Source organism: Vipera berus (assembly GCF_964194415.1).
Source record: "Vipera berus genome assembly, chromosome: 1".
NCBI classification, from domain to species: Eukaryota; Metazoa; Chordata; class Lepidosauria; order Squamata; family Viperidae; genus Vipera; species Vipera berus.
Window position 1 is genome coordinate 123778917 of NC_138202.1, and position 27013 is coordinate 123805929.

The 27013-nt window shown below is 41.7% G+C and overlaps 3 protein-coding genes across 9 annotated transcripts in view; 1 reads left to right on the forward strand and 2 right to left on the reverse strand.

Annotated features, from left to right (window-relative positions):
• The window catches only part of LOC308679535 (keratin, type II cytoskeletal 8-like), a 33383-nt gene extending 31118 nt beyond the window's left edge, over positions 1 to 2265 (reverse strand). For all 5 annotated transcript variants that reach the window (XR_014028796.1, XR_014028797.1, XR_014028798.1 and 2 more), the window contains exon 1: positions 1951 to 2265. Coding sequence is in view for 2 of the 5 variants with exons in the window: in XM_081346755.1 (XP_081202881.1) it covers positions 1951 to 2229 (279 nt within the window). In the remaining 3 variants the exon portion in view is untranslated. The remainder of the gene's footprint in view (positions 1 to 1950) is intronic.
• A 461-nt stretch (positions 2266 to 2726) lies between these two features.
• On the forward strand, positions 2727 to 19817 carry LOC308660056 (keratin, type I cytoskeletal 18-like). Its single transcript, XM_081314274.1, has 7 exons — positions 2727 to 3373; positions 14295 to 14377; positions 15011 to 15167; positions 15787 to 15951; positions 16054 to 16179; positions 16908 to 17128; positions 19328 to 19817. The coding sequence occupies exons 1-7, from the start codon at positions 2894 to 2896 to the stop codon at positions 19347 to 19349; spliced, it is 1254 nt and encodes a 417-aa protein (XP_081170400.1). The 5' UTR covers positions 2727 to 2893; the 3' UTR covers positions 19350 to 19817.
• A 1728-nt stretch (positions 19818 to 21545) lies between these two features.
• ARPC2 (actin related protein 2/3 complex subunit 2) overlaps positions 21546 to 27013 on the reverse strand; it is a 32519-nt gene continuing 27051 nt past the window's right edge. For 2 of the 3 annotated variants that reach the window (XM_081314762.1, XM_081314764.1), the window contains exons 8-10: positions 25366 to 25466; positions 23530 to 23630; positions 22026 to 22382 (exon numbers count right to left, since the gene is read on the reverse strand). In XM_081314762.1, the coding sequence (XP_081170888.1) occupies positions 22346 to 22382; positions 23530 to 23630; positions 25366 to 25466 (239 nt within the window). In that variant the 3' untranslated portion in view covers positions 22026 to 22345. The other variant, XM_081314763.1, reaches the window with a different exon arrangement.

Here is a 27013-nt window from a genome sequence, read left to right on the forward strand (position 1 = left end):
AAAGGCATCAACACTCTTCTTCTTCTACATCTTCAAAGTCCAACTTTTTCTTCCCTAGAATATCACAGGGGATACTATGGCTTGCAGGATTCTGACCTTTGTAGCCATAAAGACATCAACATATTTGAATATGTTTTCCAAGGGCTTCATGATCTACCAAGTGCCAGTCTGTAGCAGATTTCCAGGCTGCTGGTTCCTTTACCTTTGATGGTTGATCCTAAAAGTCAGACACTATCCACCACTTTGATACCTTCATTGCCAGTTCTAAGCTGATTGTTCTATCTTTTGTCATTAGTCTGGTTATGAGTTGCATTGGCTTCTGGTGTTTGTTTTTTTCTAAATAGAATTTAAGACGTTGGTTTTCACCTAACCCCCCCCCCCCAAAGGTACAGAGCCAGGTTATTTGTGGGACCTTCTCACCCTGAAGGTATCTGCCTGTTGCACTAGGTCTTCCAGGGTGGAAGGCTCCAAGTCACTTCCCTTAAATCTAGTGGAACATAGACATGTACCTTCTCAGTACTTGTCCCCTCCCCCCCCTCCCCCCTAATCTTCCAAAAAGTCCTAAAATAAACTACATTGGGGCAATACAAGACTGGAGTGCAGAAAAATTCCTTGTGGATATATGGGAAAGTGTTGTGGTTGGAGGCTGCAATTTTGTTTTGTTTTTTTACTGTTTACTTGGGTCTGTGTGTCATCTAAAATTATGTAGTACAAGAACAGCAGCTATACTGTGCATTATACATACATACATACATACATACATACATACATACATACATAATGTTGGCAGTCAGGGAATTTGACTGGAACATGTAAAACAGGAGCTGCAGCTGATCTGGAGTGGAAAAAAAATGCTAACGTGGGATGGGTGGGGGTGGAAGAAATGACACCGTTTCCAGATTTGAGACAGAAGATCTTCTTGGTCCTAGGAATTCAATCTGTTTTCTTCCTCTGCAGAACATGTGCTCTACTGTTGAAATCTTTTCTTTGAAGAAAACAGTCAAGTATTGCAATCCTACTCAGGGATCTGATTGTCTATCCCTTTAAAATTTCTTTTCAAGCTAGCCTGGGAGTAACCAGTCATACTGGAACCATAGTGAAAGGAGAATTAACCCTTTGGTCACACTACCTGAGTTTGGATATTCTGGCTTGCATCATTTTTGAATTATTCGTGGAAGAAAGGATTTCTGAAAATGGCTATTTTACCTTCCTACCTTGTGTTGCTGTTTCTGTGTATGTTTATTATACATTTCTCTTCTTTTGTGCACTATTTTCACTCACTCTCTGGCTGCTGGAATCCTTACACCAGTGCTTACCAAATCTGGGTAAACTACCCAAAATTGGGTAAAAGGGTTTTTTCACAAACAAAAAATTCTACCCAATCACAACAGGGACATTTAAATAAGGACTTTCTGATACGCAGTTTTCGGGCAATGAAAGAAAAGGTTTGGGAATCATTGTTGTCAGCTGATTTCATCTCATCCTTACATAGCTATGGTCTCTAATATATTTGATTTTGCTCTAAAGATTTTTTTTTTAAAAAATAAGCACCATCCTTTTGCAATAAAGGTAGCTGTAAAAAGAACATAGTTCTTAAAATTTAATGCAATCCTTGATGACTTTATGGAGATATTCAAGTAGTTTTCTTGGCTGTAAAATATAAGAGAATTACGACCTTTTTTTTCTGGACTTTCTTTTCTTTGCCGTCTAAAGTACAGCTTTAAACTATTAAAATGGTATCTCAAGCTAATTGAAACACTAAACGAGACACACATCTTCGAATCAATGCGGGTCTGTATTACCAACTTTTAGAAACATTTTTTTTCTTTCTGTTTTCCAGTACCCTCATTATTACCGGTCGTGCAAGCGCCAACTAGGCACGGACGCGTTTACATTTCCCTCTCCCACACATGCCTACGTTCGCCTTAACACGCGTCTCCGAAGCCGCACCTTGTCAATGAAGGAGGCGAACTGGTTGTTGAGCCCCTTGATCTGTTCCTTCTCTTCCGTGCGAATCTGGTGCAGCTTGGGATCGATCTCCAAATTGGGCAGCGACGGGAGAAAGAAAGACGCCGAGGGAGAGTTGGACAAAGCACTGAAAGATCCTCGGAAGAACCCCGGCTGAAAGCTGCCCGAACCGCCTCGGTACAAGGAGCTTCGATTTGGAACGGATCCCAGGGAGCGGCTGCTAAAGCTCGCGCTCCTCGGAATATGGTAATTGACGTTCATGGTGCAAAAGCGCGCTTGATCTCCAGAGGCCACTGAAGCGAGAAACAGAACTTCGGTCCTCCGAACAAAATAAATACCTGAAGCTCACTGATTTCACCCTCCCCTCCCCGGCGTATCGCGGCATCTTATTGGCTGAGAGGAATCTTCACCCTGACGTGCCTATTTACCTATCGTACTCCCGCCACCTCATTTGCAGACCTCATTTGCATTTTCAACCAGTCCCGCCCGCGTGCGCGATACCTGAGCAGCCGGACTCATCCCAGAGTCGAGCTAGAGCAGGGGTAGGCAACCTCGGCTCTTTTATGACTCATGGACTTCAACTCCCAGAATTCCTCAGTCAGCATAGCTGACTGAGGAATTCTGGGAGTTGAAGTCCATGAGTCATAAAAGAGCCGAGGTTGCCTACCCCTGAGCTAGAGTCATTGTGCGTATACCTTCCCCCCCCCCCCAGCCCCCAGCGCGTCTGAGTTTTGCGCTTCTCACGACAGTCACCGTAACTTGTTTTTCCAAGGGGATATTTTATGCGGTCTCGAAGGCTGACCTAAAGTCGCACCTTTTCCCCTCGGTCGCTAACCAAGGCTTATGCAAATAGCACGCTCCTTCATTGGCTAGTTTCTCTCGCTCTACATGCAAATTACGAGGATTCGCCGGTGCTGTTCGACCAATGAAAATCGCAGCGTTTTCCTCATTGGCTGACCGCTACCTGAACATGCAAACGAGAATCCCAGGAGCTATAAATAAGGCGATGGGCGCCGAAGGAGCTCAGGTAGCAACAATGGCTTTCTCTCTGTCTCATCCTCGGAACGGCTCCGGACGACTCTTCTCCAGTTCCTCTAATAATGCCTCCGTGCGTGGTAACTCCAGCGGTTCCGACGTTCTGTTAACCCGGCTCCGTGCGGCGCTCCCGGCAGCCCGAGTCAGCTTAGCGGCGGCTCCTTCATTGCTGGGCCCGGGCCGGCAGCAGGAGGCGCTGCAGGGATTGAACGAGCGCCTGGCCGGCTATCTGCAGCGGGTGCGGGGGCTGGAGGCGGCCAATCGAGCCCTGGAGGAGGAGATCGCCGCCATCCGGTCGAGCAGGGCCGGGGCGGTTGGCCGTCAAGACTGGGAAGCCTGCGAGCAGCCCCTGGCCGCGCTGCGCAAGCAGGTGAGGGGAGTACCGGTAGTAAATAGCAAGAGTTCCCCGAAGAGTTAAAAACTCAGAGCAAATAGGATGCAAAGAAACAAATGCGGCTCCAGGGAGAACTTTGGGGACAAGCTGGAGTTTGAGCGAAGGACGGTCTTCAACCTGGTGCTCTAAAAGGGCCTTGGTGTTTAGTTTTATTTTTTTTATTTTATTTTAATTCCATTTATATCCCGCCCTTCTCCGAAGACTCAGGGCGGCTTACAAGCTTAGCAGTAGCCTTCATTCTATGTATATGCCTGCTTATTAGGGCTTTCACACACACACACCCAAGCGGCATTATTACAAAGTCAGCTTAATTGCCCCCAACAATCTGGGTCCTCGTTTTACCTCCCTCGGAAGGATGGAAGGCTGAGTCAACCTTGAGCCTGGTGGGATGCGAACCTGCACTAATTGCAGGCAGCTGGTGTTACTTAAGGAGGCATTAGCCCACTGCTCCACCAAGGCTCCCTTGATTCCAGCCTGGCTTGAAGTTATGGGAATCGAAATAGAGGCTTGAGGGGTCCAAACAGAATTATTGGCAATGATTCGGTGGGTTAGCAATCAGGCTAACTTTTACGGTGTTATTTTTTACTTTGGCTATTCTTCTGAAGCGAAGATGGATATGGGAGCAGAATAAGCATATCCCGTTTTAGTCCTGTAATAATTTTATAATCTATATTTTTATATAATAACACAATAGCTTTGAAATAGATGGTGACGCGGTGGCTCAGTGGGTTAGGACGCTGAGCTTGTCGATCAGAAGGTCGGCAGTTTTGGCGGGTCGAATCCCGAGTGCCGCGTAACAGAGTGAGTGCCTGTTACTCGTCCCAGCTTCTGCCAACCTAGCAGTTCGAAAGCAAGTAAAAATGCAAGTAGAAAAATAGGGACCACTACGGTGGGAAGGTAACAGCGTTCCGTGCGCCTTTGACGTCTAGTCATGCCGGCCACATGACCACGGAGACGTCCTCGGACAAACGCTGGCTCTTTGGCTTTGAAATGGAGATGAGCCCCTAGAGTTGGAAACGACTAGCACGCATATGCGGGGAACCTTTACCTTTTTATATTAGCTATGCATACTGCCTTGGGTTGGCAAAAAATCAAATAATTTTTATTCTAGTTGTATGGGCAAAGTTCTCTCACCTCTGTAGTATATAATAGGTGTAAAAGCAATTATAAAGTGCAGGATGAGGAGGAAAAGAAAAGTGTTGGATGCATCTTTCATAGCATTAGTACATGTGGCCATTTAAATTTCCTCCCAATATGACCATTTAAACTCTGCCTCAAACATTACTTTACTGTCTTAAGGAACAAACAAAATCCTGTCACATTATTCCTCACATATTTTTTCATTCAGTCCAGATACTGGTGAAATTCAATTAGTTTACCAGGCCAAATAAAACTATACTGACATACTAGTCATTATATATATTCTTGTTGGACTTCACAGATTTCTTTATTATCTATCATAGTTATATTCCATAGCAATCATAAAATAGACTCTTAATGGTTCATAACGCATAACACACAATACCTAATAATAAAAATGAAAAGTACAGAAGTGTACAATTATTCCTGTAGATAAGTGATCGTATTTTAAAGAAATAGTAAATTGATGTTATCTGTCAAATCCAGATGAGTCAGTTGAACAAGCTGGGCATAAAGGAAGATACATAAATACATATGAGTGGAATTAGTAAAATGTGGATGAAAAAGGGGCCAAGATTGAGTTAGTGAGGCAGGAGATGCATTACAAGATTTTGAATTAATCAGGAAAGTAAGAGTAAGAGTAGCAGGAAGAAAGCAAAGGGTAATCTTAATTTCAAGTATTTCAGAGCACAGTATCTTAAAAATGACATTGAATAGCTTGTTCTACTTGGTATTGTCCAGATGGGGCCATTCTATCACCCAGGCCATGCTGATTGGGAGGACAAAGATTGGAGAAAACAGTTATACAACCTTTAGAATCCTTTAGATACTGTTATAACCTCAAAATAATTCTGAGAAATAGATGAAGCTGCAAAACCTCACTGTTAGAGAGGCAATTTGTAGAAAAGGTAATAATAAACATATCCCAAATTTTATGTAGAAAAGGTAAACCGCACGGGCAACAAACCTTTTGCAGACGATGGGCAAAAAAGGTATCTTGGGAAATGGGCTGCAGAGCCACAACTGAAAGATTTAAATTCGATGCACTTAAAAAAAAGGAATATAAAAAAAATGGAAACATCTCTAGAGAAGACTTGACTTAATCGGTTTAATAATACAGGCAGTAACTATGTGGGGTATGAAAAAGATGCATCTGCATGCTGAGCTTCTTTAATAGATATTTGCCTATCTCAATGATTTGTTTCCCATTGGGTGACCTGTTTCTATATTTGCAGGAACTACACCAGAGATTGGGCTGCAAGTCTTTCAGAGGGACAAATGGCTTGTTTTTCTTTTAACTCTCATTCATAGGAACAGCTGGATGTTTCTTTTAGCAGGTGCCTAAACAAAGGCACAGAATAGGAAGGTCATAGGCAGGTGGGCAGGGAGATTAAGCGGAGTTTTTTTTAATTTCAGGACCTACTGCAGCTTGGGGCAAGGTGATATTTGATCCTTGTGTCTTGTGGTTGACAGATTGGATTGCTTTGGAAAATGTGGGGTATAGGAGTGGTATATGTATAAAACTGCCCCTAGGTGTGACTATATCCTGTTGCAATCACTAGAAAAGCACTCATGCAAAATATCACACTGTTTTCAACCGGATTTTGCTATATACTAATATTTACTTGAATAAGCCCCAAACAAGGAAGGGAATTAAATAAGGGTGATTTTCCATTTTTGCCCAAGACAAACTTTTTTTAAAATTGACTTTCTTTTCTTCCTTGTGCAGTCAGTTTGCCAAAAATAAAAAAAGGATCTTGGATTCAGACTCACGTTATATTTGGTCTGTAATTACTTACGTGATTATGTGGCATCAAGTTGTTTTCAGCTCCTGATAGATTTTCTCCATGAGGCTCCATCCCTAAACTGTTCTTTCAAATCTTCCAATCACCATTGTCATGGAGTCCATCCATCTTGCTGCCTGCCATCCTATTCTCTTACTTTCCACATTTTCCAGCATTAAGTAAGGGCTTTTCCAGAGAGCTGAGTCTGGAAACTTCACATAATGTGGTTGACTACTTGTGTAAAAATACCCATCCTCTAAAATACCCATCTCCCCTTCATTAAAATGCAATCATTTTAGTTTAATTTAAGGTTGCCAAATCTGGGCTGCAAAAGTCTGGGTGAGCACTATAAATCAGCAAAGAGATTCAAAAAACCACTAAGACTTGGTTATCATTTACTATCTAGACCACGGGTCGGCAAACCGCGGCTCTGGAGCCGCATGCGGTGGTGTGCGCACACCTCTCCAAATGGAGAGTGGCACCACCCGTTTCAAGAGGTGCGCGCGCACCTTTCCGAAGGGTGGAGGTGCACGCGCACCTCTCCAAGCCGCCGCCGTCCCGTCCGGAGACCTGCCGCGTTCGTCAAACATTGACGAACACGGCAGCTGTGCAAACGGGATGGCGGCGGTTTGGAGAGTGCGCGTGCACTCGCCAAACCGCCGCCATCCCGTCTGGAGACCTGCCGCGTTCGTCAAACATTGACGAACACGGCAGCTGTGCAAACGGGATGGCGGTGGTTTGGAGAGTGCGCGCGCACCTCTCCCAAGCTGCCGCCGTCCGGAGACCTGCCGACGTTTGGGGAGGTTTGGGGAGGTGCGCGCGCACCTACGGTCGTTCGGAGAACCGGTTCCATCACACATTAAAAAAAAAGGCAACCTCACGCATCCGCGCAAGAAAAACCCGACGCACGCACGCGGCTCCCACTTTTTTTATGTGTGATGGAACCGGTTCCCAGTGGCTCTTTTCCTTTTTCGGGTTGCCGACCCCTGATCTAGACCTTTAGAATTTGGATGTGGTAGTTTTGATTTAATTGCTAGCCTTTAAAAGTCAATGATTTTACCATTGCAGATTTGTTTCTGGAACATTATACATCTATTAGGTTGTTTTTCACTCTTTGGAAGAATGCAAATTTCTGCTCAGTTGGTTTTTAGATCATTATTATAACACCAAGAAAATGCTGAAACACGCAGCAATCAGTTTGGATCAATTGCACATTTTCATTCATACATTTTTCCAAAAATATAAACAATGACCAATATTTCATGAGCCACTTATTGCTAGACTGCAACAGCCAATCTGTCCTAAAAGTCCCTAATAGTCAGGCCAGCTCTATTTTCTTTATTATTATTTTTCTTTTACTTTGTAGATTTTTGGCTCAAACTACTCCTCTAGTTTTAAATATAGACAAGCTGTGTAATATAAGAATCATAAGAATGCTGACATAGTTGCTTTTGTTGTGTTTGGAATACAAATCAGCAATGTATTAAAAATTTATTTATTCACATTTCTACCTCTCTCATCTCACCTAAGTGACTCTGGGCAGTTTACAATAAAAGAAATATTGCTGCATAAATCTGTTGAAATGTAAATACCTTGATCAAGAATGTGTGGGGGGAAACATATGTGAAAAATTTACTATGTACCCTAGAAATCTAAGCTGAGGAAGGAATGTTCATATTACACTTCTTTCAGGTTGAATCTAGTAAAATAACAATCAGCTCAATTTATGCTCTGAATGATGACAAAGAAAAAAAGATTTTTTTAATTACTTATTCAAAATGCAGAGGAAGATATCTTGATTTTTGAAAGTGTGAATGATTCCCCCCCCATTTTTTTTTGTTGTTGTTAGTTGCGAAGTCGTGTCCGACCCATCGCGACCCCATGGACAATGTTCCTCCAGGCCTTCCTGTCCTCTACCATCTTCTGGAGTCCATTTAGGCTCACGCCTACTGCTTCAGTGACTCCATCTAGCCACCTCATTCTCTGTCGTCCCCTTCTTCTATTGCCCTCAATCTTTCCCAGCATTAGGCTCTTCTCCAGTGAGTCCTTCCTTCTCATTAGGTGGCCAAAGTATTTGAGTTTCAGCTTCAGGATCTGGCCTTCTAAAGAGCAGTCAGGGTTGATCTCTAGGACTGACCGGTTTGATTGCCTTGCAGTCCAAGGGACTCGCAAGAGTCTTCTCCAGCACCATAGTTCAAAGGCTTTAATTCTTTGGCGCTCAGCTTTTCTTATGGTCCAACTTTCACTGCCATACATTGTAACTGAGAAGACCATAGCCTTGACTATACGCACTTTTGTTGGCAGGGTGATGTCTCTGCTTTTTAGTGTGCTGTCTAGATTTGCCATGGCTTTCCTCCTCAATAGCAAGCATCTTTTAATTTCTTGGCTGCAGTCCCCGTCTGCGGTGATCTTGGAGTCCAAGAAAATAAAATCTGTCACTACCTCCATTTCCTCCCCGTCTATTTGCCAGGAATTGAGAGGGTCAGATGCCATGATCTTGGGTTTCTTAATGTTTAGTTTCAACCCAACTTTTGCACTCTCCTTTTTCACTTGCAACAAGAGGCTCTTTAGTTCCTCTTCACTTTCTGCCATTAGAGTGGTATCATCTGCATATCTTAGGTTGTTGATATTTCTCCCGGCAATCTTAATTCCAACTTTTGAGTCATCTAGCCCTGCCTTTCTCATGATGTGCTCTGCATATAAGTTAAACAGGCAGGGTGACAGTATACAGCCTTGCCGGACTCCTTTCCCAATTTTGAACCAATCAGCGGTTCCGTGTCCAGTTCTCACTGTTGCTTCTTGAACCGCATATAGGTTTCTCAAGAGACAAATAAGATGGTCTGGTACTCCCATCTCTTTAAGAACTTGCCACAGTTTGTTGTGATCCACACAATCAAATGCTTTAGCATAGCCAATGAAGCAGATGTTTTTCTGGAACTCCCTAGCTTTCTCCATGATCCAGCGTATGTTGGCAATTTGACACTAGTTCCTCTGCCTCTTCAAAATCCTGCCTGTACGTCTGGTAGTTCTCGATCCACATACCGCTGGAGTCTAGCTTGTAGGATTTTAAGCATAACTTTACTAGCATGTGAAATGAGTGCAATGGTGCGATAGTTTGAACATTTTTTGGCACTGCCTTTTTTTGGAATTTGAACGTAAACTGATCTTTTCCAATCCTGTGGCCACTGTTGAGATTTCCAAATTTGCTGGCAAATGGAGTGTAGCACTTTTACTGCATCCTCTTTTAAGATTTTGAATAGCTCAGCTGGAATACTGTCACCTCCACTAGCTTTGTTGTTGCTCAGCTTTCCTAAGGCCCATTTCACTTCACATTCTAGGATGTCTGGCTCGAGGTCAGTGACCACCTCTTCGTGGTTATCAGGGACGTTAAGCTCATTCTTGTTTAGTTCCTCTGTGTAATTTTGCCACCTCTTCTTAATCTCTTCTGCCTCTGTTAGGTCCCTGCCGTTTTGGTCTTTTATCATGCCCATTTTTACATGAAACATTCCCTTCATCTCTCCAATTTTCTTGAAGAGATCTCTAGTCCTCCCTATTCTATTGTTTTCTTCTATTTCTTTGCACTGTTCATTTAAGAAGGCATTCTTATCTCTTCTAGCTATTCTCTGGAATTCTGCATTCAATTGGGTGTATCTTTCTTTTTCTCCCTTGCCTTTCGCTTTCCTCCTTTCCTCAGCTATTTGCAAAGCTTCCTCAGACAACCATTTTGCTTTCTTGCATTTCTTTTTCTTTGGGATGGTTTTGGTTGCTACCTGTTGTACAATGTTGCGAACCTCCGTCCATAGTTCTTCAGGCACTCTGTCTATCAGATCTAATTCCTCAAATGCCGCTTGGGGGGGGGGGAAAGCCCTAATAAGCAGGCATATACATAGAATGAAGGCTATTGCTAAGCACATTGGTTTGTGCTTGAATTGTAAGCCGCCCTGAGTCTTCGGATAAGGGCGGGATATAAATGGGATTAAAGTAAATCTATTTGTCACTTCTACTGTATATTCGTCAGGGATATGATTTAGTTCATACCTGAGTGGCCTAGTGCTTTTCCCTACTTTCTTCAGTTTAAGCCTAAATTTTGCAATGAGAAGCTCATTGTCTGAGCCACAGTCAGTTCCTGGTCTTATTTTTACTGACTGTATAGAGCTTCTCCATCTTTCGCTGCTGGATAAAATAACTTTATCCAAAAGAAACATCGGCAAAGGTTTCCCAAATGTTTTAGATTTTATTTGATTGTTTTCTCTCTTGGATGTTGAGATATAAATATCCCATATAGAGCAAATACACCCACTATTCAGTTCATAAGGAATTAATTAAACCATGAATGAATGAATGAATAAAATAATCTGATAAGTAATAAGCCATTGGACAATCCCAAGTTCCCAACAGAGACTGCTGATTGGCCAACGTTGAAGCCCTGTCCTTTGCTTAGGACAGGGGTCGGCAACCTGAAAAAGCAAAACAGCCACTGGGAACCGGTTCCATCACACATAAAAAAAGTGGGAGCCGCGCGCGTACATCCACGCACGCGCATGCGCATAAAACAAAACGTTTTGCACATGCACAAAACGTTTTGTTTTTTGCATGTGCATGGATACACGTGATCGGTTCCACTTTTTTTTATGTGGACGCACCTGCACACCAGCGGCGACGGGTCTCCGTGGTGATGGGCGCTGGGTTGCGGCGCCGCCTTCAGCCCGGGTGCCGCCGGAGCCACCCCCAGGACCTCCAAACTGCCGCCCGAACACCCGTTTGGAGACCTGCTGGTGCCGGTTTAGAAAGTTGCCGCAAGCCGCGGCAGCTTTCTAAACCAGCACCAGCAGGTCTCCAAACCGCACCTCGGCCCGAACACCAGCAGGTCTCCAAACGGGTGTTTGGGCGGAGGTGCGCGCGCACCTCTCCAAACCTTTGGAGAGGTGCGCGCGCACCTCCGCCCGAACACCCGTTTGGACACCTGCTGGTGTTCGGGTGGAGGTGCGGTTTGGAGACCTGCTGGTGTTGGTTTAGAAAGCTGCCGCAGCAGCTTTCCAAACCAGCACCAGCAGGTCTCCAAACGGGTACCGCCGCTGCCCGTTCCAAGAGGTACGCGCGCAGCTCTCCAAACCTTTGGAGTGGTGCGCGCGCACCTCCTCCCATTCGGAGTGGTACGCGCGCACCTCCGCCTGTTCCGAGAGGTGTGCGCGCAGCTCTCCAAACCTTTGGAGTGGTGCGCGCACACCTCCACCTGTTCCGAGAGGTGTGCGTGCAGCTCTCCAAACCTTTGGAGTGGTGCGCGCGCACCTCCTCCCGTTCGGAGTGGTGCGTGCGCACCTCCGCCCGTTCGGAGAGGTGTGCGCGCACCGGGCGACTGGGAGCCACAGGAGACGGCTCAAAGAGCCGCATGCGGCTCTGGAGCCGCGGGTTGCCGACCTGTGGCTTAGGAGCTTGACTGAGGCTCAGGCCTCATGATCTGCTGCCTGCCCATCTATTCCTATATTTTAATTTCAAGAGATATATTTAATTAGAGTAAATTTTCAGTAAGAATTCAATTTATTGTAGTTTATATTCTCACTTGTTGATTTAACTGCAGCTTCTGATATTAATTCTTAGCTCAAAGCTTAGCTGTGATTCACGATCTTTTAAAGTGATATTTCAAATTATTCCGAATTCACTAATGATCTATTGTATTAGGAAACTGTAATGTTCACGATATTTTTAGATCCCTTGTGTGCTAATATGTATTTTAATTATTATTTTTTTACTGGTCATTTATTTGTGTTTGCTTGTATTTTTTCTTGAAAATGTCAATATAAATAAATACCCGAAACTTTTCTCTCACAACTACACATTCATACAGATTGTTCATTTTTGCAACAAGGATGATGTTTAAAGCTTGGGCACCTGGAACAGCATGCTTGATTTAATACGCTGTGAGACTTGATCCAGTTGAGATACTATCAGCCTGTAGGCTAAAGTTGATTAATGTGAGAGAACAAGTACACTAATTTGAATGCTTGAGTTATTGATAGACTTACCTGCTGGGTTACTTATCAACCAGATGGCATTTCATAAGTGACTCACTCTGGTCAATATAACAGTTAATCCTCCCTAGATTTTAATGACCCAGGACCTGCAGATCAAAACAAAGATATTAGTTTGCTTTGCAAATATTTAAGATTATTTGGACAGCAACCCAGTGTTTGATTCAAAGATCTGGCTGGTTTCAGCAGGAGTTAAGAAAATGAGATTGACCTGGAAGATCCCATAATATGCCAAGGCAAAGTCACTATAGTTAGTTAAATCAATCTTACATCTTGGACTACATAGTTCCATATTGTTGACACTTGATTGGCAAGAGTTTCCTAAGTTTTTCCATTATCTGAGGATCCATGGAATGAATGAATGTTACACGTTCCTTTGGAAATTAAAAAAAAAGCTTGAGAAATTACAAGACAATTTTCTGTGCAGCTGTAGTCCAATACAATAGGATTTGTTTGCTACATACATATTTCATGAAGGCAGTGATATACTTTACTGTCTAGGGAACTCTTTAGAAGACTTTCTGAAACAAGGGAAGTCAAACAATATACAAACTTCCCATTGTCACTTCCACAAGAATCATTAAGTTCAAGAGTTTAAATTAAGGACCTAACAAATACACCACTTGACTACTAGTGCAACTTCTGATGGAAGGAGAATGCTTGATTATATGAACTTTAAATTAGATCCTGGCTCTTAAAAATATGGCGTACATATGCCATTATTGAAGCTATACCTTGCTGTTGTATTTGCTTTTAATAATAATAATAATTTATTTGTTTAAAGTACAAATACAACAAAAGAAAAACATGGAGAAAGTAAAATCATAAACAATTGGACACCAGAAGCCTTGGCTGAGGGGAATTACAACATTCTCCTCTAATAGTTAAAAGGTAAAGGTAAAGGTTCCCCCGCACATGCATGCTAGTCGTTTCCGACTCTAGGGGCCGGTGCTCATCTCCGTTTCAAAGCCGAAGAGCCAGCGCTTGTCCGAGGACGTCTCCGTGGTCATGTGGCCGGCATGACTAGACGCCAAAGGCGCACGGAACGCTGTTACCTTCCCACCGCAGTGGTCCCTATTAATAGTTACAGCTCTTTAAAAAAAATTAGAGACCTGAGAAGTAATATATGAGGAGCCATCCCCTAAACAATATAAGACCAAATTACTAGCATTGGGACCAGAAGGGTCTATTTTAAGGAGAGACAGTAGTTTAGTTCTGCCTGCGTTATACATAGGGCAGTATAAAAAGACATGCTCCACAGTTTCAACCTCAGCCCTATCACAGGGGCATAATCGCTCACTAATCGGGAGCCTCTTAAATCGCCCGTTGAGTAGTGCTGAGGGCAAGACATTGAAACGAGCTAGAGAGAAGACTCTCCTATACTTGGGGATAGAGTGTAGAAGTATGAAGCCATCCTCAGTCCATAATTATTAGATTGGCTGAAGATCAGAGGGGAGCAGGTTTTGTTAGCTCTGGCTCTTAAATATTGCAAATCTATGTCTACAAGCCATTGGACTACCCTAGATTGGGCGTCCTTATAAGGCCATAATCTCCCAAGGCATCACCCGAAAAACCTAGCAAGTGGAGTTTCTTCGTCAGCTCCCTCTCCCAACGAGAGGTATGAGGGTCAGCAAACACCAGGGAGAGGTAGCTACCAGGGACTGCCAAGAAGAGCACCCGAAACCACCAACCTTGCTATTGTATTAGAATTCCACACTTCACGTTTTAAGTAAAATGTTTCTGTAGTCTCACAATTCATACAAATGAAAGACCAGGCTTAACCCAGGTGTCACCAGCTGTTTATTTGGACAAATCCAAAATGACAAGATGGCAAGGTGGGCAAGAGTGCACTTTATCAGGAGCTAAAACTCAATGACTGCAATGGGAGTGTTTTTGCCTAGGTTGTGCCTATGTCATCTTTTAAGAGTTCTCTTTCTATGACAGGTTGAAGAGCTGAATATGGAGAATGTCAGGCTGCTTCTGCAAATTGATAATGCCAGGCTGGCAACAGATGACTTTAAGCACAAGTAAGCAATAATGTTCTAGTATCTTTGTTTACACTATCAGTGTAAACATGGCTACCTATAAATTCATCATGGCCGTCTTGTAATCTCTTACTCTTAATTATATTTGATTTTCCCATGCCAAAATCCTGATCTATGCAGTTCAGGAACAAACATGTATTTTGGCTTTGAATTAGAATCAGCTCTGGATTAATGTTTAAATCAAGGCTAGGCTACCTCTTAGAGGCCAAGGGCTACATATAATAATTTTGGGGAAAATCATTTGTATTTTAAATTGCAGGAAACACTGCATTGACTAAAAAGGACTTGGTTGTAGGATAAAGATTTTTGAAGAGCTGATTCAGTTCTTCAGAAGTCTGAATTATAGGGAGCTAGCCTTGTCCCCAAAATAAATACTTTATTCAGCATCTTGAGAAGTTGCAGTTCCATTAGCTAAAGTGTGTAACTGCCAACTTGGCAGGAAAAAATGAAATACTGTATACTTTGTAAATATACAGTAGTTGTCTACAGCCTCTTTTTCAGATCTATACTAATAATTTATGTTAAAAAAAGACATGCCATCTACACCGATATGCTCTTTACCCTGAATGAACTAAGTCCTGTATTTTGTTTGGTTTCCTGGCCTCCTTTTTTTAGGCTGGAAGTAGAACAGGCTGCGTGTGACAGTGTCCAGAAAGACACACAAGGATTGCGCAAAATTATAGATGACACCAACTTCCTACGTTTGAAGCTGGAAGGGGACTTGGACTCCCTCAGAGAGGAACTGGCTTACTTGCGTAAAAGCCACGAGGAAGTAAGGCCTATCTGTGCACTTCCATAGTTTAAAAAAAAAAAGCTGTCTGTCTCCAGTCTGTGTTCCATCAGCACACATGACCTCTTAAAAATGTCACAGACAATGTTCCTCTTAAAAATGTCAGTTTCCCTGTCCAAACAGAATTCAAGAACAGAAGAAAGGCGTGCCATTGTGAACCTAAAGGAACCTGCACTTGTTTCAATAAATTTATTGTGTAATGGGCTTGATTCCAGTAGAGCAGACATGTCAAACACAAGGCCCGGGGGCCGGATCCGGCCCGCGAAGTGGTTTCATGCGGCCCACGAAGTCATCCTGGAAACAGTGAGGGAAAGGCCCCCACTGCCTTGGCCCTGGCCCAGAGACCCTCCTCCTGCCAGAGACCCTCAGATCTGTCCCACTCCTGCCCAGGCCCCCATAGGCACCCTTGATGCAAACGATGTAGAGCTGGCCATGCCCACCCAGTAGGCCACACCCACTCAGGCCACACCCACCCGGCCCCCTGAGGGCAACCGCAATGCTGATGCGGCCCTCAATGAAATTGAGTTTGACACCCCTGCAGTAGAGAATAGGAATAGGGTGTGATGTTGGGAGACTGCTTGTTCACTTCTCTCCATTGCAGGAAACGGAGGCTCTCACTGCTCTGGTGGCCAACTCTGATGTAACAGTTCAAGTGGACAACCCACAGAAGCCTGACCTGAGTGAGACTCTTGCTGAGATACGCAACCAGTATGAGCAAGTGGCTGAGCAGAATCGTGCCGATACCGAGAACTGGTACAGAACCAAGGTGAGGACTGGCTGAAAGTGGTTAAAAGAAACAAAAGCCTGAGCTTTTTAAACACCCGCCCATCCCCCCCCACTCCCTTTCTGCTGTCCCTGGCTCTGACAGGTTGACTCCATGTCCCAAGAAGCCAGCATGAACACCCAAGCCCTCGAGCAGGCCAGGAGTGAATTGTCAGACCTTCGTCGGCAGTTGCAAGGTCTGGAGATTGAACGTCAGACTCTCCAGAAAATGGTAAGGGATGCTCTCTTCCCTTTCAGTCGCTGCAACAGTTCTTCATCCTAGTTGGCAAAGAGGTCTTCTTTCCAGAATGATAAATAACTTAATGAGCGTTAGAAACAGTTGAGTCTTGTTTAACAGAATAACAGAGTGGGAAGGGATCTTGGAGGTCTCCTAGTCCAACCCCCTGCTCAGACAGGAAACCCTATATAATTTTAGATAAATGAAATTAGGATGCAATTGTGGACCCCTATAACCGAGATAAATCTTGAGAAAATCAACAGCAATTATCTTTATTTTCATCCTGTGCATGGAGCATCATCTGGAGGATGAGTTCACCCTGATTCCTTGTGCTCTTAACTCATTGCACACCTGTGTCACTTTTGACCATTATCTGTTTTTGTACCAAATTATTTCTGGCTTAGCTGTGGCATATTTGAATCTGCATTAAAAAATCAAAATATAATTAGATAATGAAAACCTGTGGAGCACAGGTTTTCTGTTTCCATATTTGCAGGGAATCATGTCTCATCATACTTGGGACGTGGCTTCAGTTGCCCTAACTGATCTTTCAAGGGGTATGCAGCTCTGAGGCAAACTTTGGGGTAGAGGGATGAGCTCCATACAACCAGATGTATGCCTCCAAGTTTAGACATGGGTTTGTGCATGTGCAATTTTTTTTTAGATCCTAAGGCCTTCGAGTTTTGCAGCTCTAGATTAACATAAGGTACTCTATGATACAGGTGGATGCTCTGGAGAACACACTGAAAAACACAGAAGATCACTATCTCAGTGGCCTGGCCAATCTGAACCAAGTTATTGCTAGTCTGCAAGAGGACCTGGCAGCCTGTCGGGATGATCTGGAGACACAGTCCCGAGACTATGAAACACTTCTGGACCTCAAGACAAAGCTGGAGAATGAGATTGAACACTATCGTATTTTGATTGAGGGTGTAATAGACAGGTGATGGATGGATGGGATGGATCTCTCTTTCCCCTTACTCATCTTTCTTGGGTCCAAACCCGTTTTGGAGGAATTAAATGTCCTGGTTATTCTATGAGGCCCACAGAAAGTTACAGCCAAGGGTTGATCCGGGGGACTGTTTTATAATATTAGCCATTAAATGGAGTAACTTTATAATATAGCAACAATTAGCTACAAAGTGAGACTTTGGAACATTTTTTTGTTAAATTTAAAACATTAATACAAATTTTGTCCTGCATCATGGTATAAGACATTTTGCTTATTCAAAGGGAAAACAAAAAAAAATGGTTATCCAAATGCAGGCTATGTGTACGTTTACAGATTAACAATAGGGCAAAAAGTACCGTCAGGGTAGGTATTCCAAAAAATCAGAAAATTCTAATCAGTGAAAGAGAGATCACAATCTCTTTCTCTGTCTTAATGCAGCAAATTAAGGTGATAAAGGTAATTAATTTAAACTTCTCTGTTCCCCCACTCAAGTATATGTCAATTTTTCTATGGCTCAGAGATATAAATCAATTTTTCCATGATTTTTTTCCCCGTGTCTAAGATTGCAGCAGTATATTGGTTGAATGAGTGCTCTCTAACTTAACGATTCTCTAAACGAGATCAGATATGAAGGGGAGAAAACCACGGATTCAGCAACTGATAGGTAGAATACGTGTTCAGATACAGAGAAAGATCATGTGCATTTTAGAACGGCACAGATAAAAATACATCTTAATAGTCTTTCTTTTTCAACCTATAGAGTGAAGCTGTCTCTCCAGTGAATTTTATCCTATTAGTTGTTTTAAAGACTGACGGAGCTCTCGTAGGATTTAATTGTGGCTACCTTGTGAAGTCAGGAGTGAATAGTTTTTATCAATTATTCTAAATCCCTTAAACAGCACCCAGAACACATTCTGTCTTCACAAAGGTAGCAGGTGTTTATAGAAGCTGATCTCAGGGTGTTGTGACTCGGGGATAAACAAATACGTAGCAGGAAGCACACTGGGTAAGCAAATTGTCTGGTGACAAAGCACACAACATTTGCCATGTTTTGTATTTGCAGAGGGGATGTGTTGAGCTCAGGAAAAGCAGGTAAGTAGCAGTGGAGACACTAGCACACATAGCTATCTGCTTCGGGCATCTGCTATTTGTCATTCTCATTGTTCGTTCTCCTGAGCTTTAGTGCTGCTCTTCACACAATCATCATTTGAAAAGAAGCCAGAGGTTAACAATTGTTGGATTGAATCAGTTCAGGTCCACAGGGACTGTAAGCATTTTGTTCTTGCCAGACAACAGCGGTACTACTTTTAGGAAGTCAAAGATTGCCAAAATCAATGAAGCCAATGCATCTGATAGTAGCTTCCTTCCGAGAAGAAGTGCATGCAGCCTCCATATAAATATAGAAAGATTAACTAACAAAACACTCTACTCTTGGTCGTTTTTAAAAAAATGAATTTCAAAATCAAGACAGCACACACAGAATTTCCTATTGGTTATTCATTCAATTAGCAAATCTAGCTCTAAAGCAGGCATGTCAAACTCGTGACGTCGCGCGACGTATCACGACTTTTTCCCCATTGCCGGCAATGGGGAGGGCGTGGTTTCGTCATGATGCATCCGGCCCACGGCCGGCAGTGACACCCCTGCTCTAAAGGATCTACATCATCTGGTTTAGATAACAGTCTGTGCTTTACAGATGTTCTTTCTAATCTGTATTCTTATCTGCTCCTTATGGCCTTTCCAATCACCTTGTCTCCAGAAATCCTAATTAATGGGAAAGGATATGGACATAACAGTATACAAGTTTTAGGGATACCTAAGATTACAAACGAAAAAGGAAGATCAGTGTAAAAGCAATTATCCCTTTCCCTCACATGCTGTCCTTCCATGCAAAAAGTATTAATATTCCTAGGTCTGCTAAACCAGGGGTCCCCAACCTCTAGTCCACAGCCCTGTACTGTTCCACAGCTATTGGGAACTGGGCCATGCAAGCAGTATCTGAGCTTGCGAAGCCATCACCTCTCCTCATCCCGCCACTATTGCTGCCGGTCCAGAGTACAAAAGGTTGGGAGCCGCTGTGCTAAACTCTTGGAAAGTGGCTGCGGCTGCTGCTGACTTGTAAACTTAACTATATCTGATTTAGTTTAAACATGGTCTGCCTCTAATCAATATTTTTCCATTTTTTTGCAGAGATCAGGAGCCACAGAATTAAAAAGGTGGTGATCATTACACACAAAATTGTGAATGGGCAAGATATGTTCCAGAGATCTGAAGAAATAACTCAATAAGATTTCCTAATGCTTTACTCTTCCATCAACAATCTCTTCTGTTGACTAAAATAACAATGAGCAAATCAACATCCTATTGCGATGTTTGCCAACTGGGTCATGTTGAGTTTTTTGTTTTTTTAAAAAAAATATTACTTGCAATAGAAATTGAAGGTTACCTAAATGGTAACCACATTGCTACTGATCTTGTGCTATTATCTCTCTTCCACTTTTCACAATCTTCTGAAAATGTGGGCATAATTTCTATATATTTGAAAGGGGACAGAAGAGGCAAGTCCATATATATTCTCCAAAGACACAAAGAAATTCAAGAGCTTCAATGTATGTTTTTCAGAATTGTACTGATGACTTCCTATTATGCTGGAAATACAACAAAAAATCTGGATTAAAAATAAAAGGCATCTTATTTGTTATATTAGCATTTCACTACTTTAAGCCTATGGAACCTTGGTTCAAAGTCACCAAATATTTTCTCCTTTGCAAGTTGAGATTTTTATCTATTGAGGGCATGCATTCAATTATATATATTCATGGTTACAGTGAGGGAAAAATTTGATCCCCTGCTGATTTTGTATGCTTGCCCACTGACAAAGAGATGATCAGTCTATAATTTTAATGTTAGGTTTATTTTAATACTGAGAGACAGAATAATAGCAAAAAAATCCAGAAAAACGCATTTCAAAAAAGTTATAAATTGATTTGCATTTTACTGATTTGCATTTTACCCCTTCGCAAAACATGACTTAGTACTTGGTGGCAAAACCTTTGTTGGCAATCACAGAGGTCAGACGTTTCTTGTAGTTGGCCACCAGATTTGCACACATCTCAGGAGGGATTTTGTCCCGTTCTTCTTTGCAGATCCTCTCCAAGTCATTAAGATTTTGAGGCTGACATTTGACAGCTTGAACCTTCAGCTTCCTCCACAGATTTTCTATGGGATTAAGGTCTGGAGACTGGCTAGGCGACTCCAGGACCTTAATGTGCTTGAGCCACTTCTTTGTTGCCTTGGCCTATCCGTGACCCATTTTCAATGCCCTGGCTCAGGGAAGGCAGTTCTCACCCAAGGTTTGACGGTATAGGGCCCTGTCCATCGTCCATTTGATGTGAAGTTGACCTATCCCCTTTAGCAGAAAAACACCCCCAAAGCATAATGTTTCCACCTCCATTTTTGATGGTGGGGATGGTGTTCTTGGGGTCATAGGCAACATTCCTCTTCCTCCTCCAAACACAGTGAGTTGAGTTGATGCCAAAGACCTCGATTTTGGTCTCATCTGACTGCAATACTTTCACCCAGTCCTCTGAATCATTCAGATGTTCATTGGCAAATGTCAGACGGGCCTGTACATGTGCTTTCTTGAGCAGGGGCACCTTGCAGGCACTGCAGGATTTCAGTCCTTCATGTCGTAGTGTTACTTATTGTTTTCTTGGTGACTATGGTTCCAGCTGCCTTGAGATCATTGACAAGATCCTCCCGTGTAGTTCAGGGCTGATTCCTCATGATCATTGAATCTCCATGAGGTGAGATTTTGCATGGAGCCCCAGACCGAGGGAGATTGACAGTTATTTTGTTTCTTCCATTTGTGAATAATCGCACCAACTGTTGTTAACCTTCTTACCAAGCTGCTTGGCAATAGTCTTGTAGCCCATTCCAGCCTTGTGTAGGTCTACAATCTTGTCCCTGGCATTCCTTGGACAGCTCTTTGGTCTTGGCCATGGTGGAGAGTTTGGAATCTGACTGATTGCTTTTGTGGACAGGTGTCTTTTATACAGGTAACAAGCTGAGATTAGGAGCACTCCCTTTAAGAGAGTGCTCCTAATCTCAACTTGTTACCTGTATGAAAGACACCTGAGCCAGAAATCTTGCTGATTGATAGGGGATCAAATACATATTTCACTCATTGAAATGCAAATCAGTTTATAACTTTTTTTGAAATGCGTTTTTTTGGATTTTTTGTTGTTATTCTGTCTCTCACTGTTAAAATAAACCTACCATTACAATGGGCAAACATACAAAATCAGCAGGGGATCAAATAATTTTTCCCCTCACTGTATATGTTTCTCTCCTGTAAATCTTTTCTGATTCTGTTAAACGCAAACAAGTAGTAATGAATACCCAATAATCATGCTTGGTAAGATAGAAAGATCTCCTTTATTAATGAACCTAACAATATTTCTTCAGATACAGGAATTGTGAACTCAAAATACTTGGGAGAAAAACAAGTTAATATTGCATTATTACCATAAGAAATACTGCAACTCATAACCGGTAAACATACTGCAAAGCAAAACAGCTTGAAAAAGGGGAGCAGGAAGGGGGAAAGAAAAGAAAGAAAAATGGATCAAAATGGAATCAAAGGATGTTTTCATTTTTTTTAATTAAGTCCTTGCAAGCACAGCTCGATGCCACTGATCACTTTCCAAACTTGTGTAGAAAACATAACCCAATTGGATTTACTTCCTTAAGAGCCCAGAGAGGTGCAATATTAAAAAGCTACGATTATCAGGTAGCAAGTGCTCCAGCCTTCTACCGCAGTTGTCCGATTCCATCTTGCCTCAGGCTTTAACGGGACGCAAATGTCTTCCCCCTGGCAAGAAGTCAGAGAGTGTAGGGTGAGGGTGGTTCCAGTAGTCCTACCTTATGATTTTGGGGTTCTAAGATTTACCCATGTCCCATTCCTTTTATCCAGTAACATTCATACAAAAATCATAATCTTACATTTCAGACTTAAGTACATACAATTATTGCTAACATCAAATTTCTTCAGTGAGAAGACAGGAATGGAATGGTTTGATTATCAAAATTACATACTCAAAGGGCATTAATAACTCATACCCACTAAAAATTCTGGCAATCTAGTGCATTACACTTTTCCTTCTTTTCAAAGTCAATACAGTTACTTTGACCCCTTTCATCTTCATTTCACCCCAGTCTTGCGTTACATCTGTCCAATAGGTCTCTATAAATTAGAGATGAGCACATAGTAAGCTATTTTGTACGAAATGTCCTTATGTGGTACAGGTAGTCCCTGACTTGTGACCATTTAAAGACAGTTCAAAGTTACAACCTATACTTGTATCTATGATCATTGCACCACCCCTGCATACGATTGCAATTTGAGTGCTTGACAATTGGCTCGCATTTACAATCAGTTGTTGCAATCTGCAGTCACTGACATGATTTGCAACTTTTTTTGCAGTTTCCCCCCAAAAAATCACTGGGGAAGCTTGATTCAATTAATGACCATGTGATTGACTTAACAATCATGCAATTCGGTTTATTCTGTCCTAAAACCACTTGTAACCACGCTTACTTACAACTGAAATTCTGGTTCCAATTTTAGTAGTTGTAAGTTGTGGAGTACCTGTATTACAAAAATTGTGTGTACCACACTTGTATAAATGTTCTCATGTTTCTAGTTTTCACATATAGACTGCACCTGAATTCATATACTTTGGTGAACAAATACAGTCAACTACAAAAAAAATTTGTTTTTCTAATTTTCAATAAAAATAGCAACTGAAGTAACCTCAGGTCCTTAAAACGTTTTATTTTAAAGGAGATAATGAGCAATTATCTGTTCTCATGAACACCCACACACTTTCACATTCTTTGTACTCCGGGTTCGCTTGTTAAGATTAATGTAGCATAAATTTCCAACTGAAGTGAACAGCAGAAGAAGTGTAGCGGCAGTATAAATAATACCTAGTTGTGCTCACAAATATCTTACCAAAAAGAGTTTATAATTATAATTCAAAGATGAAGGGAATTCAGGGATATAAAGTGATATTCCCCCAAATAAGAGAACTTTATTTTTCCTTAGTCTCTCTCAGCAACATTAGGGATTTGTGAGAAGTAAATGCCATGAACTTAAAAGCCTGCAAGTATGATACATAGGGGGTACTAGAAAAGCTAAGAACACACAAATTATGTATTGAGGCTTTAGCCTGCAAGTATTTTGGATTCAAGGATATAGCTACTAACCCAGCAAGATAATGCAATGGAGACTGAGTTCTACTTCGTAAAGAGCCATTCATATTTCAGATGAGCAGCTATGGAAGTTTACCAAATAAATCAGAAAAAGATACTGCCCCTTTAAAACTCACGTGATTGTTTTCATTTCCTTCTTTTCTGCATCTGGCCGGGCACGATTCAGTACTTTGAGGAAATCTGATGTTTTTGCCCTCATGCGCGTGTGAATGTAAGCCTGCATTAAAGAAGAAGAAAAAACATATCTAAGGGCTCTTCATAGTTCTTAAAATTCAAGCTAAATGTCAGGTGCAAGAAACCAATAGGACAGGATGATTTACTTAGGGTGGTTTCTTTATTGTTGTTCACCTAGAGCAGGGGTAGGCAACCTCGGCTCTTTTATGACTCATGGACTTCAACTCCCAGAATTCCTGAGCCAGCCATGCTGGCTCAGGAATTCTGGGAGTTGAAGTCTATGAGTCATAAAAGAGCCGAGGTTGCCTACCCCTGACCTAGAGAGAGAATCTTGCCAGACTAAAGCACAATCTGCATAACTATCAGATACAGCCACTCTGGGCCTCTTCCTGGATACCAAGGATTCCAGGCTATTTTGCCTCCTGAAATATCTCCTCCTTTCAGTGAATTTGCATCAGATTTCACCACACTCTCTAGTTAATCAAAACTTGCAACTGACCCAAAAGATCTGCATCAAATAGCTTGCTGAATTTCTACATTCAAGACAGCTAGAAAGATGGAAAGAAAAGCATCTGTTCTCAAGGGAAATTGCTTACTGTTAAAAAAAAAGGCTGTTTTTTTTTCCTGTCAGGAGTGTGGAAGGGAAAAAAGGGACAGAATTACATGGAAGTCATAATCTATTATTTTTTCTCTGTCTCTCACTGAACAAAAAGGCTACAGAGAAAAGGAAGTTTATTTTATTATTTTTAAATTTCTTGTATTTTTTCCATAATTTGATGCATCAGATCATGGAAACTGTTGCTGTCATTCGCAGTATACTTTTATGTATAATGATAAGTTAGTATGTGTTAGTAGTAAATCTCTGAAGGAGTGCTGATAAACAAAAAAACAAAACGGTTAACAGGTAATAGGAAATAAATTTATATATACCATATTGAGAAAAAAAATGAACTTTTAGGACTATCTGTAATCCAATAGCAGTGAGACCCACAATATGATCTGAACTTTACCTAGTCTTATTAATAAATATATTCTAAATAATCAACAAACCAAACAGCATACTATGTACCTTTTTAATAGAGTATTATTAATACTATTAGTTCTTAATAGTATTGTTAATACTATATTAATAAAAAGTATTAGTTACTCATTATCTTGGTTAGTAAAAAACCCCATGAAACCCTAGAATAGGCAGCTGTCTTAAAAGGAGTAAGTTGAGTCTAGTCTTCCAATAAATAAGATAATCAGATGTGAACCTGTGATCACATTGTAGGTCACATTACTGCTGGATTACAGTTTTACATGTTTTGCAAACTTTCCACTGGTAATCTGTGATTTATGACCACAACTGAGCCCAGAATTCAGAATTCCGGAAAGTCAATAGGCTCATAAGTGAAGTCACCATGTGACTGGACTCAAATTTATGGTCATTTTATAACAGTTTTAAAATGATTCACAATGGTTATTAAGTAAATCATGCGGTCATTAAGACTATAACCACTTTATCCAATTGGGTTTTGGTTTTTTTGCCGGAAAACAGCAAAAAACATTGCAAAACATGATCAAGTACCATGGGAATGCTGCAACCGGTTGTAAATGCTGGCTACTTGCCAAGCACCCGAAATGTGAACACATGACCACACGAATGGTGCAACAGTGGTAACTTCAACAGCCGGTTGTAAGTAACTTTTTTAAGTCTGTCGTAACCAGTCCTTTCATTTCCCCAAACTGTATGTTAGGCATTTGCATCCCTGAGACTCCAGATGCCATTCCTATACCTTGGAGCATTTGATGTGATAGTGCAGGTAGTCCCGGAATGTGTGGATCAGATTTATGGTGTTGTCCCTTGCGGCAGAATTGGTATGGCGGGGAAATAACACTGCAAAGAGAAGGCACCAAGAAATGTTTACTCCTGAGTAATCATTGCATAGCTACATTAGACAATTGCCAAACTGACCTACCTTATTCTTTGGCTCGATATTCATTTGCATCATTTCCATAATTAATAAAGGTGTTTGTATAGAACAGATATAGTCTAGTCCTCCCCAGAGCGACAAGCAATTACCAATTGCATTTTGAGCATTCTAATTGTGTCAGGTACGGTAGACAACTAAGATAACACTTAACTGTCAGGTAGATAACTAAGATAACACTGAGCCCAAAATTTTCTTTATGCAGATTTTCATTAAATAGAGCCAGAATTCAGTTAGCACTGATAGAAAAAGAGAATTTTTTTTTACAAAAACCTATTTGTGACAACAGTACTAAGTATGTATGCAGACACTGAAATAATTTTTGGCAGATTCTGCAATCTTTTTCAAAGATTCATGGTAACTTTATAAGTTGGTCCTCTTTCATATGATTTATTAAAAAAAGTAAAGCACCTCAATGCTATTTTATTTTCTCTTTGTCACAGTAGAATGGGAAACTTTCCTATTTCAATGAAATAAACATTCAGCTTGACAAGGATGAAGGCCCCCTCTCAAAATATACAATTCTGAAAATTCAGGTGTTTAACATTGTCTAGAATGCCTTAAACAGATAGTAAATGATTTCCACAGTACAGATATGGAAATACAAGACAGTTAGGAAAGGTAAGGAAAAAGAGAAGTGAAGTCAGCATGCACATTTTCCCTCTGGCCACCCCATGAATCATACAGTTGGAAGGGGCCACACAGGCCAAGTCCAACTCTTTGCTTAGTGCAGGTATCGAAGTTAAAGTACCTACAACCAGTGTTTGTTTTTTTTTGTAAAAGAAAAAGGCGCCGGAACTCACATGTCATACAACCCACTTTGCCTACAAGGTTCCATCCAAAAAAGGTGCTGGAACTCCGTTCTGGGTGTTCTATGAGAAAAAAAAGCCCTGCCTACAACCATTGTGCTTTTAGGCCCTGCCTGAAGATATCCTACGGTGGGAAGCTCCCTACCTCATTATAGAATTGGTTTTACTATACAAAGGCACTCAGCATAGCATAACTATTTTTTTTCCACATTTTGCCTGTCCGACAAGAGAGGAGTTGACTTTCTTTTGTGTGACATCCCTTCATGTACGTCAAAAGGCTATCTTATATTCTTCCCCAATTATCCACTGCGTGCTTTTAACAAATGCTGCATATGGCATCTCTGGGTTAGACAATATTTTGAAACTGAACATTTTGTGCAGTGATGACACGCTAAAAAAAAGCTAAAGAACAAAAGGATTGCTATGCAAAAATCAAAGGCTTTCCAGTGGAAAGAAATTCGGTCACTCCTGATCCCGGAGAAATATTATAGCTGACTGCTCTTATTACTCCATTCTCTGATGCTACAACACATTTGGGCTGCCACAGACAGGACGCACAGCGTGTGCTGGAATTGAATGCTGCATGCCTCCCAAGTTCCAACAAGTGATCTACGCTGCTTTGCCAATCAGCTATAATTCACGAT